Consider the following 15,764-nt stretch of genomic DNA (forward strand, 5'->3'; position numbering starts at 1 on the left):
ACACGTGTAAATATAATAATTTTATTACAGTATTGTCTTTTCAGATTCAAGCGGCTTTATTGACATTACAAAAAGTGATATAGCAATAAAAACTATTATATAAATATAATACCAAAATATACACATACAAAACAGGTTGCCCCTTTCTAACAGCAAGCCTTCATTTACACTTGTAGTTATTTTTGCACTTTGCAGGTGTAGGAGTTTGACCTTGTATTATTGTGATGGATTAACATTGTTGCGGGCTGCAGGGAAATAACATGTTTAACATGAGTCATTTGTGAGTAATTAGGTCATTTGTGGCTCTGTTTTTTATTTTATGAGCAGCATGACGATCTTTTTCTGGTTGTCAAAACTCTCTGTCTTTCTACATCCACACATAATGTATTTTTGCAAGTGCACTTTTTATGTTCAAGTAATGACAAAAGCATTAATATATATTTCAATGAATTTGTTAAACATGCTTGATATTTCCCAGCATATACAAACACAGCAACTGTAGATCTTTCATTTCTGCTTTCATTTCTCCATGATCTATGAGTTGTTGATGCACTTCTTCATGACCCCTGGAGGCTGTTATCAGCTGGTCAGTGTGCGTACGCGTCTTGTGTGTTTGGAACTGCCGGCGATGCTTCCCAGCTCCTTCTTCATCTCCCAGCGCTGTAATGCTGAGGCCCAGGGCTCCAGTTTAGGGTCATAAAAGCAAACGTGGGTCTAATAACAAAGTACAACCTTCAGGTCAGGAATAAAACACACAAACCTGACATTTGAGGTAAAATAATCACCCTCAGGACCAGAGACGAGGTCGGGACCAAATTGTGAGATATAAATATATGTACTGTGTACACAAACACACGCGCACACGCACACACACACGCACACACACACACACACACACACACACACACATTTATAAAGAGATATATATTACTTAAATGTATATTTAATTTACACTACTGTTTAAAACATGTTCTCCAAGGCTGCATTTATGTGATCAAAAATACAGTAAAAAAAATAATAATATTGTAAAATATATTTACAATTTAAGGTAACTATTTGCTATTTTAATATGTGACCCTGGATCACAAAACCAGTCACAAGTAGCATGGGTATATTTGTGGCAATAGCCAACAATACATTGTATGGGTCAAAATTATCGATTTTTCTTTTATGCCAAAAATCATTAGGATATTAAGTAAAGATCATGTTCCATGAGGATATTTTGTAAATTTCCTACCGTAAATATATACATTTATTTTTGTGAGTGAATGCAGCACAATCGCAAACATAAATGAACAACTTTAAAGGCGATTTTCTCAATGTTTCGATTTTTTTGCACCCTCAGATTCCAGATTTTCAATAGTTGTATCTCGGACAAATATTGTCATATCCTAACAAACCACACATCAATGGGTAGCTTATTTATTATTTATATGTATAAATCTCAATTTCAAAAAATTTACCCATGTGACTGGTTTTGTGGTCCAGGGTCACATATATTTTAAAATGTAATTTATTCCTGTGATAAAAGCTGTATTTTCAGCATCATTACTCCAGTCTTCAGTGTCACATGATCCTTCAGAAATCATTCTAATATGATGATTTGAAACATTTCTGATTATTATCAATGTTGAAAACAGTTGTGCTGCTTCATATATTTGTGGAAAGTGTGATAAATCTTTTCAGGATTCTTTGATAAATAGAAAGTTCAAAAGAACAGCATTTATTTAAAATATAAATATTTTTAACAACATAAATGTCTTTACTGTCGCGTATGATCAATTGAATGCATCCTTGCTGAATAAAAGTTAATCCATGCACACAAATGTAGTAAAATGTATCATCAAAATAATCATTTAATAAGTCATTTTTTGACTGGACAGTTGATCACACATGGATCACTAGGACCCTTATAAATGGATTTTCAACAAATATAATATAAAATGGTTAAATTTATGTGTCTCATTTGCTACCTGAGCAGGAGTGGACAGTGTGCCGTCTTTCCCCGTCCTCCATAAGCTTTCCCCGAGTTTCTGTGGCTCATCCTCGCAGTTAAAGCTCTCCGATCCCGAGCGGAGTCCTCTGTGGTCCTCAACCATGTTCTCTGTGATCTGAGGAACAGAGAAACAGAGCAATCAAATCAAAGGCAAAGGCAAAAGAAATGTCCATCCTCTGGAGAGCTCGCATGATTTCAACACTGGCTGTGATCAGCAGAGGAGGAGGCGGCAATTTAAATTCTGACTTGGTTTTGAGCAATAATTTCAAGACTTTGGAAAAAGGGATAGATGATCATTACTGGAAACACCACAGCATTCAGATTCAGTTGGCTTACTTCATATGTCCCTATTATTATTGCTGATGTATAAATGGTTGCAAATGGGGTTCGTTTACCTGCTGTGACTCCAGACAAACTTCCCGGATTCTCAGTTCTGCCTCATCCCTCTCGTCCCGGAGCCATTTCAAACTCTCTTCCAGGTGCTGTACAAACACATTAACAGCACCATTCAGCACAAAACCCCTGATCACTTATTCACACACTGGCATTTATCCAGCACTTTGTTGGTCTTGCAGTATTGATGCCCTGAAGGGAGTAACAGACAGGAAGAAGAAGGGAACAGTAGCTTGCTGAGACTGCACAGAGGAAGGAAAATCAGAGACATGGAGAGTGAATCACAAGGCAAACAGAAAACGATAAAAAAAAGATGAAAGAAGAAAGGAGTATTTATGGCTCCTGATCCACCAAGTGAACACGTGAAGTAGTATCACATGAACCACGCGGACTGAGAGCACAATTTGAGACAGTACCACATGCTTAAAGGCCCCGGTATAATTAAATTCCCCCTGTAGTCAATCATTTTATACCTTAAAACTCATCTTTGATCACCAAAATGACACATTTAAACATTTTTTTTTCTTGAATGTAACTCTACACCCTTGCCTCATTTAGTATATGCGGTTCTACGAATATGCAAATGAGCCCCGCCTCCACTCACTCACACCAGCTCAGAGATCCACTCGTTGACCTGATTGGTTACAAGGTAGTTTGTGAGGTCAGAAACACCAGCGAACTAAACCGCGTCTTTGGTTCACTGCAGTTTTAAGGAGAAAATACTCAGCAATGGTGTTGACTTATGAATTTGCACATGGTTTGTCTTAAAGCATATTAAAAACACCACATAGACATATAAACAACATTAAAAGCTTAATTTTCACCACAAGCGATATCAAAGAACGAACTTGGTGTGACGTAATTCTGAACAAATTCAGGCCCAAACAAAGTTCAACAAAAGTTCTGGAAAAGTTTGCTCTGGCTGGTGAACACCTTTGAACTACCATTGGTCAGTGGCGATGATGTAATAGGTAGGTGTGCACAGAGGCTCCGCCCTCTTTGATGTGGAAATCTTCTCCGGTTCATTTCTTCTGTTCAGTCCCTCTAGGTCCCCGTTTTCACACCGCTGTCATTTATGTTGTGTTTATTTTGTTATTGAGAGGAAAGTGTGCAGCACATATTTACAAAATCATCTAAACGCAGTGTGAACAGCATCTGGACGTTCGCTAACAGTATATCGCTGCTCACGTATTACAAACTACTTTTTACCCCAAAGCGAAGAGCGAAGAAGAACGTTGTGAGTAAATCGGGGCCTTGAGGTGAAAAAGAGAGCGCTGACCTGACATTGCTCCTGTAGGGTGTGATTGAGATCTCTTTCGGCCTGTAGCTCCCCCTGCTGTGTGGAGGACAGACACTGCAGCTCAGACTGGAGAGTAACCATCTCAGAGCGCATCTGCAGCAGACACTGAGACTGAAACACACACATGCCAAACTGTGAGAGGACATCTTTAGTAAAGATGGGTCAGGACAGGACGGTAAGTAAGTAAGGTTATATTTTTTAGCAGCTGTGCTTTAAAGGGGATGCATTTAGAAATACAACTTTTAAGCAAACTTTTTAAGCTTTTTAAAATATTAAAGCAGTGCTGGTGTAATAAAGTCTCTGCCTTAAACGATAAATATCTATCAAGACAATTATGGTTGGAGTCTATTATGCATTATACATAAATGTATTTTTTTTTCATGAGAACTATGAATAATCATGCTAATTATGAATAACAAGCTAAAATAAAAGTATTAGATTCAAAATCACTCTAAATATATCTTAATTTTTAATTACATTTAATAATTAAATTGTGTTCATTTTTATGCTCAGAATAATACACAGTGAAATGCATGATAAAAAATATAAAGTTATTCGTTCCATTAATTTATAGAGCAAAAAAAGTGCATTGTGACATGGAGGCGAACATTTGAGAAATGAAGGGCCGTTTACACGACACCATTTTCATCCAAAAACAGAGAGTATGCATTTTGGCCGTTCATTTACACGACAAGGGGGTTTTGGGGGCCTGAAATGCAAACTTTTGAAACAGTTTGGATGCACACCTGCTCATAACTCCTCCTCTTATATTCATCCTTAGCTTCTTCAAGACTTTCAATTTCTGCTTCCAAATCCTGTTGGGAGAAGCAAGACGATGCAATGAACTGTGTTTATGTTGGTATTACAGTGAGAGAGCTTGTATCCAGCACAGATGTGAGGTGAACCATGGGTAAAGTGACACACCTTGATTCTCAGAGAGTGGTTCAGAGCTGTTCTGTTGTCCAGATACTGATTCAACCGAGACGCCAGCTTCTCCAGCTCAGACACCTTCTCTTGTAGCTTCTGATTGGCTTGTGAGAGGTCACCTGACTTTGCTGATGCATCATTTAGTGCCTTCTTCAGCTATATAGAAAACAGGAGTCAGTCAGAGTCATTCTTATTTGTAAAGTAAGTAGTTAAAAGTGCTATACATTGAAAACTACATCACAAGACAATTAATTTACATAAGAATAAAAACATGTATTTAATATTACCCTCTGTGCTGACTTCCTCCTAGAGTCTTTTTCTCTGTTGAGCCGGTTCTTGAGGGAATCTACACATTCCGTCAATCGACGAATCTCTGCCCTTGCCTCTTTAAGCTCCGCCTCCCTGCTGATGCAATCATGTATAATATGAACTCAAGAAAACATGGAGGAAAACAACAACTGGGTCCCTTTGATTTGAACATAGCTGGATCCTGGTAAATACATAAATAAGCAGACACAAATAGACATATAGATCAATGCAAAAAAATTGGGATGCAGGATATCTGCACTATATCAATTATTGACCAATATTAGAGATTTTTACATTTTAATTAGTTGATATTGCCTCTATATCAGTCAGTATTAGATATTTAATTGTGCATACTCTTTTACACTATTTTTACATATATTATATAGAATTAACATTGATGTTATATTGAATTTTACATATTTATATTGCATGAACAGCCATTTAAAGTTAATCTTTAACGTCATTAAGTGTATCTTAAAATAATTATTTTACCATCCATTTTTCGTACTGTACTTCATAATGTTGTGATGCCTAAATTTGTAGCAATTGATACAAATTTAAGTTTTTAATCTTTATTTTTTATTTAGATAAAACAATACAGAACTTTATTATTGGCCATTACATGAACATAATTATCTGCTTATCAGTATCGGCCAGAATTGTTAATAATATCGTTGCATCTCTAAGTACAGAATAACACACATCCTAATGTCAAGTGACATTGTTTTATTGCTGATAAAACATATATTCCCTCACCTCTCGCCGAGGGTGTTTAGTTTCTCCTGTGTGTTTTGGTTTTCCCGTAAGGCCTGCTCTAAACTCTGAGCAAGTGTCCTGTTGTCATCAAGTGCTTTTCGCAAAGACTCCCCCTTCAACGTGACCGTGAAAACATTTAAACGCTTTGATCACATCTCTTATTTATTTGGTCATCGGTGTGTTTGTGTGCGTTATACCTTCTCATTATTGGTTGCGTTGTGATTCTCTACTTCAGTTTCAAGCCTCTGAATCTCTTTTATAGCCTGCAGTCTGACAAACACACACACACACACACAGGCAAACACACTGCTGATTACCAAAGACAAACACTGACTTAGTAAAAACAAACAACAATCATATTTACAGTAATGCACTTATAATGGAAGTCTATGCAGCAAGACATTCCCCAGAAATGAATAAATGTCAAAGCACTTTATTTAATTGTTTCATACAAAAATGTGTTATTTGAGCTGTAAAGTTCAAAAACTGAAAACTTATGTGATGCTGCATCCATGCCACAAGTGCAAGACGGCTGCAATAATTGGCTAGCACAACATAAACAACGATCCCCTTCCTTTAATCAGACGTGTCTCGTCTTATAGTTTCTCACACACACAAACACACACCTCTCTCTCCTGAGTGTGTGCAGTTCCTGTGCTCTTTCTCTCAGCTCTGCATGCAGCGTGTGTGTGTTCTGCTGCAGACGAGCATGAGACGACAGGACGCTCTCCAGAGTCTGCGCTATTTCATTCTGTTCAACACACACACGCGGTCATAAAAATGTGATCTTTTGTTAATGCAATTCATTGCTTTCAATTCTCGTTCTTTAGAAAGACTCACTGTGTCTCTGTGCTGTTGCTGTAGCGCACCGAGTTGCTCTTTCAGTGTCTGATTTTCTATCTGCATCTATGAAAGAGAGTGTTAAATTCAGCAGCCCACATATAATTTTAGCCATAATTTTCTTTTATATCACCATTTTGCAGCTTTTAAGTGCTCCATGATTCAATAACAGCCTCTACTGCTACAAAACTACTCTACTACTCTAAAGCACTGAAACGTCCTGCTTTTATTACTTTTATTACTAGGCAAGCCAAGATTGTGAACACAGAATGGATGTTGTTAAATGTGGGCCGTCATATATATATATTAAGAAACTTATAATAGAGATATACACATCACATATTCCTACTTTCGGTTTTATGTGTTTTACACTCACCTAAAGGATTATTAGGAACACCATACTAATACTGTGTTTGACCCCCTTTCGCCTTTAGAACTGCCTTAATTCTACGTGGCATTGATTCAACAAGGTGCTGAAAGCATTCTTTATAAATGTTGGCCCATATTGATAGGATAGCATCTTGCAGTTGATGGAGTTGGGTTGAGATCTGGTGACTGTGGGGGCCATTTTAGTACAGTGAACTCATTGTCATGTTCAAAAAACCAATTTGAAATGATTCGAGCTTTGTGACATGGTGCATTATCCTGCTGTAAGTAGCCATCAGAGGATGGGTACATGGTGGTCATAAAGGGATGGACATGGTCAGAAACAATGCTCAGGTAGGCCGTGGCATTTAAACGATGCCTAATTGGCACTAAGGGGCCTAAAGTGTGCCAAGAAAACATCCCCCACACCATTACACCACCACCACCAGCCTGCACAGTGGTAACAAGGCATGATGGATCCATGTTCTCATTCTGTTTACGCCAAATTCTGACTCTACCATCTGAATGTCTCAACAGAAATCGAGACACATCAGACCAGGCAACATTTTTCCAGTCTTCAACTGTCCAATTTTGGTGAGTTCGTGCAAATTGTAGCCTCTTTTTCCTATTTGTAGTGGAGATGAGTGGTACCCGGCGGGGTCTTCTGCTGTTGTAGCCCATCCGCCTCAAGGTTGTGCGTGTTGTGGCTTCACAAATGCTTTGCTGCATACCTCGGTTGTAATGAGTGGTTATTTCAGTCAAAGTTGCTCTTCTATCAGCTTGAATCAGTCGGCCCATTCTCCTCTGACCTCTAGCATCAACAAGGCATTTTCGCCCACAGGACTGCCGCATACTGGATGTTTTTCCCTTTTCACACCATTCTTTGTAAACCCTAGAAATGGTTGTGCGTGAAAATCCCAGTAACTGAGCAGATTGTGAAATACTCAGACCGGCCCGTCTGGCACCAACAACCATGCCACGCTCAAAATTGCTTAAATCACCTTTCTTTCCCATTCTGACATTCAGTTCGGAGTTCAGGAGATTGTCTTGACCAGGACCACACCCCTAAATGCATTGAAGCAACTGCCATGTGATTGGTTGATTAGATAATTGCATTAATGAGAAATTGAACAGGTGTTCCTAATAATCCTTTAGGTGAGTGTATATTGATGGTATCATCTAACTGTGTTTTTTCTTTTGTTCTGCTTTTTTTTTTTAAATGTGTCAAATGATAATGTTTTGTTTTCTGATGTCAGGAATCTAGCGGTCACATTTTAACGGTACCATATGGGTTACCTGTTAATCAGTATTTGGTGATTTTTAAATGAGGCAAGTTTGCTGCTTAGATAATATTTATAAATATTAGTCTTTTTGGATGAGGATGAAGTACAGTATATGAGCCTTTTATTAATTGAGCAGTCTGAGAGTTTTAATTAGCAAATCTATTTGTTCTTCGTCTCAGAAGTAGCGCGAGCGCTTGGACTACGTCACAAATAGAACTGGGCTTTGTCGTATCGCGTCGCAACGTATCCAGTGTAGACAGCGTCGCTGATTATAATGTGTTTTATCTGCTTTTGTGGCTTTTTGTTGTTGCGGCTCGCGTCTGGTGTAAACACGGTGTCACACACCTGAGCGACACACTGAGCTTGTGAAACAGCAGTGGTTTTGTTAGACGAGTGTTTGTGTTTACCTGTGTGTAACTGTACTGCAGTTTAGTGTTAGTCTGACAGTGTTCATTACAGTCTGCTTTCAATGTCTTCAGTTCAGCGGCCATCTGCTGCACTCGTGCCTGTGCGCGCACACACACACACACACACACACACACACACACACACACACACACACACACAGTCTATTAGAAGCCTGGTGTGTGTTTTTGCTTATATAATGTATGTGTTCATCATATGATTGTTTGAGCATCATTGTATGACACACTGTGCAAAATGTGTGAAATAAATCCATATACATACAAAGTGTGTGTGTGTGTGTGTGTCACAGACCTGCAACTTGCCCTTCTCGTAGGCCAGTTTGTTCTTGCTGTCTGTCAAGTCCCACAGCATCTGTTCTACCTGACGGTGAGTTACCTGGGAGAGAAAGAGTGTTACATGCACATTTTCTTTTGACGTGCGTCTGTGATCTTTTGATCTCAAACCTGCTGATGCTCCATGACTGTCAGGCTCTCCATCAGCTCCTCGTTCTCCTCCTTCTGTTTCTGCAGTGCTGAGTTCACTGTGGTCAGCTCCACCTGTCCATCACAGGGGAGAAGATGATGTTATGGTAATAGCTGGTGCAATATTACCCTGATCTGTAGAGTAGGTGAAATGAGCTCTATTCTGTATCTAGCAAACAAAGAGAAAAAAAAAAGTTTGATCTCCTGAATGAGATAAAGAAAGACTGGAAGTGACCTCACATTTGGTCAGCAGTACCTTGATATCTGACAGCTGTGTTTCTAGAATGTTCTTCTCTTTTTTCAGCAAAGAGATTGCAGAGTTCATCTGAGATTTGGAAATTAAGAGTTCATTAAAGCAACGGGCCACAAGTGGTTGTGCGGTACAGTTTTTTCAAAGGTACTGTTAGCAAGCTGTTAGCATTGCTGTTGTTAGCAAGCATAATGTAAAAAAAAAAAAAATCATAACGGAGATAATTCACATCCACATTGGTTTATTGCAGATTTAGAATAATTAAAAGTATTATTAATAATAATCCTGCATTATTAAAAATAAATTATTATTATTATTATTTGTATACTGTATATACAAATTATATAATGTATTATAATTATTCTAATGATTAACTATTAAACATTATTTACTACTTTGATGATCAAATGAATTATAATCTTAAAATAATGATAAATTACTAATGTGTGTATATATCTATATCTATCTATCTATCTATCTATCTATCTATATATATTTGATCAAGTATAATTAATAAAATATTATTAATATTATTGTTTTTGTTGTCATAGTTATTATTAATATAATTAATTATTAATATTGTTAATATAATTAATAATACAAATACATTTATTTAATAAAATTAATAGGCCTTGCCTTGCCAACAATATATTAGTACTACTACTACTACTACTACCACCACGACCAACAGTATTAATAGTAATAATAATAAATAATAGTAATAATAATAATTAATACAATATTAATAGCAATATATACTACTACTAATAATACCACCACCAATAATAATATAAATAATAATGATAATTGTGATATTTATGACAATAATAATAAATAATAACAATCATAATTATTATGATTATTGTTTTTGTTCTTATGGCTTCAAATGTGCCTCATCCAATTATAATTTAGTGCCAGAACTATCAGTTTAATTCATACCCATGTAAACATCAGTGCTTGTGTCCTTTCCTTTCAGCCTGAGAAATGACACCAACAAAACAATTCAACTCACTTCACTCTTCATGTGCTCTCTCTCTTCTCTCAGGGTCTCTCCATCTCTCCCAGCACGACTGAGCTCCCCCTGAAGCCTCTGAATGGTCTGTTCCAACATCTGCTGATGACTGACAGCTGTCACCTGGGAAACAGTGGAGCTCTGCTGCAGCTCGGAATGATCCATCTTCAGTGCCTCCCTTGTAGACCAAATAAAACAGCTTGTTTACAGTCATATTTTCTTTTATCTTTTGTAGTTTTGTTCATGGTTTTCAAAGATGATGGCATTTCATGCAACATGTTGCCATCTGCCTAATCTGACTGAATTGAAGATGAATTTCAGCCAAAATATGGTTATGGTTATCAAAACCTGGGATACAGCTTTTGACGTCAGCAACAAAATATATGTGTTCGTCTTTTCCCTGCTGTTTTTAGTTTTGTAGTAGTGAATGTGTGTGTAACTCACAGCTCTTTCTGCAGGACGAGTTTCTCTGATATCGTGACCTGTAGTTCAGCCTGGATGTTCCTCCTGGCTGTGTCTAAAAGCAGATCCTGCTCCTTCAGGTGTTTAGACACACGATCTCGCTCCGCCTGAACAAACAGTGTGTGTGTGTGTGTGTGTGTGTGTGAGAGACAAATATAATCACTATCAGCAAACTTTTGTTCAGTATTACTATTACTGCCATATTGACTCATTTTCATTTTTATCCTTCTTAATGAGTATAAACTGAACTAATGTTATTTTACTGGTTAAATATAACTTATTTTGCACTTATTAATGCACTAATTCGGTTGTTCGCAGCTAAGATGAAAACAAACTGGCAATAGATTATCCAATTGTTTTCCATGCCAATATCAGTAAAACTGGCACTGAACTGAACTACCTTGATGTTGCTCTGATACTCTGTCTGTAGTCGAGTGTTTTCCAGTGTTAATGAGTGAAGTGCAGTGCTCAGCTCTGAACACTGAACCTCTAACTGTTCATTCAACACCTGAGAGAAAGAGAGAGGATGACTTTTAACCTTTATTCATAACATGCACAAAGATTTTTACACCAGAACAGGAAAGTTAATCAATAAAAACAATGTTGTTGGCTAAACAAAGCTAAATAAATGTATATAAACCTACATTTCAATCGGTTTTCCACACAAATTATTCAAATCACTTCAGAAGATTAAAGAATATAGCGAATAAATCATACACACTACTATATGGTACTTTTTTATGTGCTTTTTTTGAGCTTGACTATTACAATCACCACACAAAATTGAGAACCATTGAGAACACAACCGTGTGTGTGTGTGTGTGTGTGTGTGTGTACCTGAACTTGATCTGCAGCTGCTCTGAGGTCTCGTCCATCTCTGATGAGTCTGCTGTTGTCCTGCTGCTGCTTCTGCAGAGCCGTCTTCACGCTCTAAACACACACGGACATCATGAGACGTGTCATTACTGCCATCAGTGTCTCTAACACACATGTGCTCGTACCTTGATCTCTTTGCTCAGCTGTGATATCAGAGTCTCTTTCACTCCTGAGAGGAAACAACATTTTAGTTTCACAATACAGTAGCATAAACCACGATTAAATGTCCCATAATTCAGTGTTTCTGACTGGAATGGTCTCGGAGCTGCTGACACTCTTTCTCGAGGCACAGGATTTGCTCCTCCCTCTTCTTTAGCTCCGCCCTGTTTGCCTGTCCGTCAGTACGTAAGGCGTGGCAGTCTACTTTAAGAGCTTCTACCTGACAAGACACCAGCAAATAGTGAATAGAAAGATTAAATTAAGCGTTTTATGGCTATAAAACACATCCAGGGTATTGTGGATGGTTGCTAAGGTGTTGCTATGGTGTTCTAGCTGGTTGCTCTGAACATTGCTTGGTGTAAAGAGATATTCTACAGTAGTCAACATTTGAAGTGGATCAAAAAAGTTCACCAAAGTTGTCCTAAGACAAGAACAGGTATTGTTCAAAATTCATGAATAAGTTTGATGAAAGGTTTTGATCCACTTCAAATGTTGACTACTGTAGTTTCTCCAAGTATATTTATCAATCAGACAAGTCTTTTTTTTAAATATGCAAGTAAGATCGCAGTAAACGAGGATATACTGTGAACCTTTTCTAGTCCTTTCCTCCAGTTTACCTGGCCTCTCTCCCTCTCCACCACTCTCTCCATCTCCTTCACTCTCAGCAGCAGTGCATTGTGGGATTGCTCAGCCACCAAGTGTGCTGCGGTCTCTTGCGCCATCTGCTCCTCCTTCTGTGAACAGATTCAGAGGTCATGAACTATCAAATGAGATTGAAAGTAACATATTTATGACATTATTTAGATTAATCAGTTCAACCAAGAAAAATATGAAAACATTCTGGAGAAAAATAATGGATGTACATTTTTAAATTACGGTAATACTAAAATGTAGCAAGGACACATTTAATTGATCAAAAGTGACAGTAAAGACATTTATAATGTTACAAAAGATTTCAAATAAGATTTCAAATAAATGCTATTCTTTTAACACTGATAACATCAGAAATGTTTATCGAGCATCAAATCAGCATATTAGACTGATTTCTGAAGGATCATGTGACACTGAAAACTAGAGTAATGATGCTGAAAATTCAGCTTTACCATCATAGGAATAAGCTGTATTTTAAAACATATTAAAATAGAAACCAGTTATTTTTGTATATTTGTATAAAATTGTATATTACAATTTTACATTGTAATAATATTTCATAATATTACTGTATTTTTGATAAAATAAATGCAGGCTTGGTGAACATAAGACATTTTTGAACGCCAGATAACCAGGTAACTATTAACTAAAACGTTGTTTTAACACATTTTAGCATTTTTTATTGTGTGATAAATTAATTATTAAAAGCACAACTATTTTCATGTAGACATTAATTAATGAATGAGCCCATAGCTATTTTACTTTAGCGGAGCTGGTATTCTCCAGCGCCTCTCTGAGTCTGAGCACCTCCCGCTGCGCCTCCTGCCTCTCCTCACAGGCCTGCGTCAGCTCGTCCTGTACGTGCAGCAGGTCCCGGTGTGAAGAGCGCTGCTCCTCCTCGTGCTGCTCCTGCAGGGCGCTTAATCGCGCTACACACAAAGGGGAGATTACAAACTCGTCGCCTGCAGGGCCCACAGATGAATGCAGACAAAACAAGTGCAAAAATCACTCTCTCACACACACTCTTACTGGATTACTGCTCACACAAATTCAGTTTTGAAATTATTCCATAGACTATTGGTGGATGGTTACGCGGTTAAATGAGTGATGATGCAAATAATAATGAATGTGTTAGGCAAGAGTTTGATTTGATATTGCAATGTTGAGAAATCACTCTTTAAAAGTGAAATGATTTCTATAAATCCAGTGATCAAATGCTATGGGTCTCAGTTTTCAATGATAGTCACATGACTAGTGGCTGGTCTGTGTGTGCAATCATTTTTGGAATCTGATCACATGTGAACAGTTACTACCCAGCATTGTGTGTGTGTGTTTGCATACATTATTGCAGTGACTAATATTGATGCTCCTCTTGATGGAAATAAATGTGATGTTATTTCCATCAAGAGGTGCATCAATCTTTGGTCGAGATCTTGTATTGACAGTGCAAGAGTCCAGCACTCTGTAAAGTCTCCTCATGACCGTCACTCCGCAACAAATAACGGCGCAGTTGTTCATTTGCATTGAAGCAATAGCGAATATTAAAAAGCATTTGGTAAACAGAAAGACATCCTAACATTTTTTGATGTTCTTTGTACTGTATTGATCTGTCCAACTAAAACACATTTTTGGTGATGAGGACGAAAGAGGAAGGGAGGAGATGGCTGGATGACAAGATGTTGTTTGAATAATTTATAAATATATATATATATATATATATATATATATATATATATATATATATATATATATATATATATATGCTGTAACGTGGTTAATCTGGTTCATTTATTTATTTACTTTTTGGCTGATAGAAGTTCTGAATGGCCGGTAACTTAAAAAATTTGTAGACAAGTTTCAAACCCTGTTCATATGGTTCTTCCAAACATTATTACACAATTTGAGCCTGATGAATCTTGACATTGTCATCCTGGAATATGGCCATGATGTGTCTCTTCCTACATGGTGGTATAAGAAATGAAAAGCTACACACACATCAGTTAGTGTTAGAAGAACTGTTGCCAAACATATAACATGCTAGAAACATAATCATCACTGTAATACTGATCCAATCATAGACTCTTAAGCATTTGCCAATTTAAATCCAAAAAGTGACTTTTTTTGGTCGTCAGTGTGTGTGTGTATATATATATATATATATATATATATATATATATATATATATATAATTTATTTTTTCATACATTAGGCGTGCTGACCTGTGTGAGATGGATTGAGCTCTCTGTTCATCTCCAGACGGAAGATGGTGAGTTTCAGAGTGTGCAAAACACTTTCTAATCTGCACACGCGTGCGACGAGCGTTTCACTCTGCCTCCATAGCAAACCTTCTCCTGTGGCACTCAGGGGCCCGTGGATGTTCACAGGACTGACCGGACGCCGCTTTGAGGAGTTTGAAGAGTTCACGAGCAGCTGATCTGCAGACGCTCCCAAAGAGCCCAGACTCCTCCTCAACTCCTCCGTCTGCTCCTCCGCTTTCTGAAGACGCCTCTGTAACACGGAGAGAGACTCAGGAGCCGTGGCCCCCACAGTCAGAGGACAGATCACTGGCCTGGACATTACTAGATAGATAGATAGATAGATAGATAGATAGATATTGGACAGACAGGATAGATAGATAGATGGACAGATAGATAGATAGATAGATAGATAGATAGATAGATAGACAGATAGACAGATAGATAGATAGATAGATAGATAGATAGATAGATAGATAGATAGATAGACAGATGGACAGATAGATAGACAGACAGACAGGCAGGCAGACAGATAGCATTGACGCATTGTTTAATGTTACCATGTAAATATACATTATATAATTTAATGTAACGTTAAATGTCGTTGGTTAGCTGAAAACCCTTCTCAAAGAATATGGCATTATGGGATTTAAATCAGTGTAAACGCACAAAGACGCTCCGGCGTTAAGTGACATCGGCGAATCTTCTCAACAAAACGTCTACATTTTAGTCACACTCCGAGAATTTAAATAAACTGTTCGTTTATATTAACTGAATGCGGAATAGATTTCATTTGTATCTGTTATTGTTGCTTACCTTTAGAGAGCCCGGCACTTCCGGCATGGATGGTTACCGTGGAGACCGCTCCCTCTCGAGCTCGGTTCTAAACTCCCGCCATAGCGAAAACACACACACAACTAGAGTGGCAAATGCTGATTAGGTAGTGGCCCGGAAGTTCTAATTTAATGTGCATAACATCAGACCTGACCAATTATAGTTCAATTTTTACTCTTCACTGGGTGTTTTCAACTTTAGTAGCTTT

The 15,764-nt window shown here is 37.6% G+C and overlaps 1 protein-coding gene across 1 annotated transcript; it reads right to left on the reverse strand.

Moving 5' to 3' along the window:
• On the reverse strand, positions 1-15,044 carry ccdc150 (coiled-coil domain containing 150; the record flags this gene model as incomplete). The annotated part of the gene is made up of 24 exons (XM_084127457.1): positions 1-714; positions 1,974-2,111; positions 2,392-2,478; positions 3,669-3,800; positions 4,436-4,504; positions 4,614-4,772; positions 4,904-5,021; positions 5,682-5,794; positions 5,879-5,951; positions 6,308-6,432; positions 6,522-6,587; positions 8,578-8,676; positions 8,888-8,971; positions 9,040-9,132; positions 9,314-9,382; positions 10,320-10,497; positions 10,764-10,888; positions 11,182-11,289; positions 11,619-11,711; positions 11,783-11,826; positions 11,907-12,036; positions 12,434-12,550; positions 13,230-13,396; positions 14,687-15,044. 24 exons carry the CDS (start codon positions 15,042-15,044, stop codon positions 580-582), a joined length of 2,880 nt encoding a protein of 959 aa, XP_083983583.1. The 3' UTR covers positions 1-579.
• Between the last annotated feature and the right edge of the window lie 720 nt (positions 15,045-15,764).

This window comes from Abramis brama (assembly GCF_963993115.1).
Source record: "Abramis brama genome assembly, chromosome: 10".
Lineage (NCBI taxonomy): Eukaryota > Metazoa > Chordata > Actinopteri > Cypriniformes > Leuciscidae > Abramis > Abramis brama.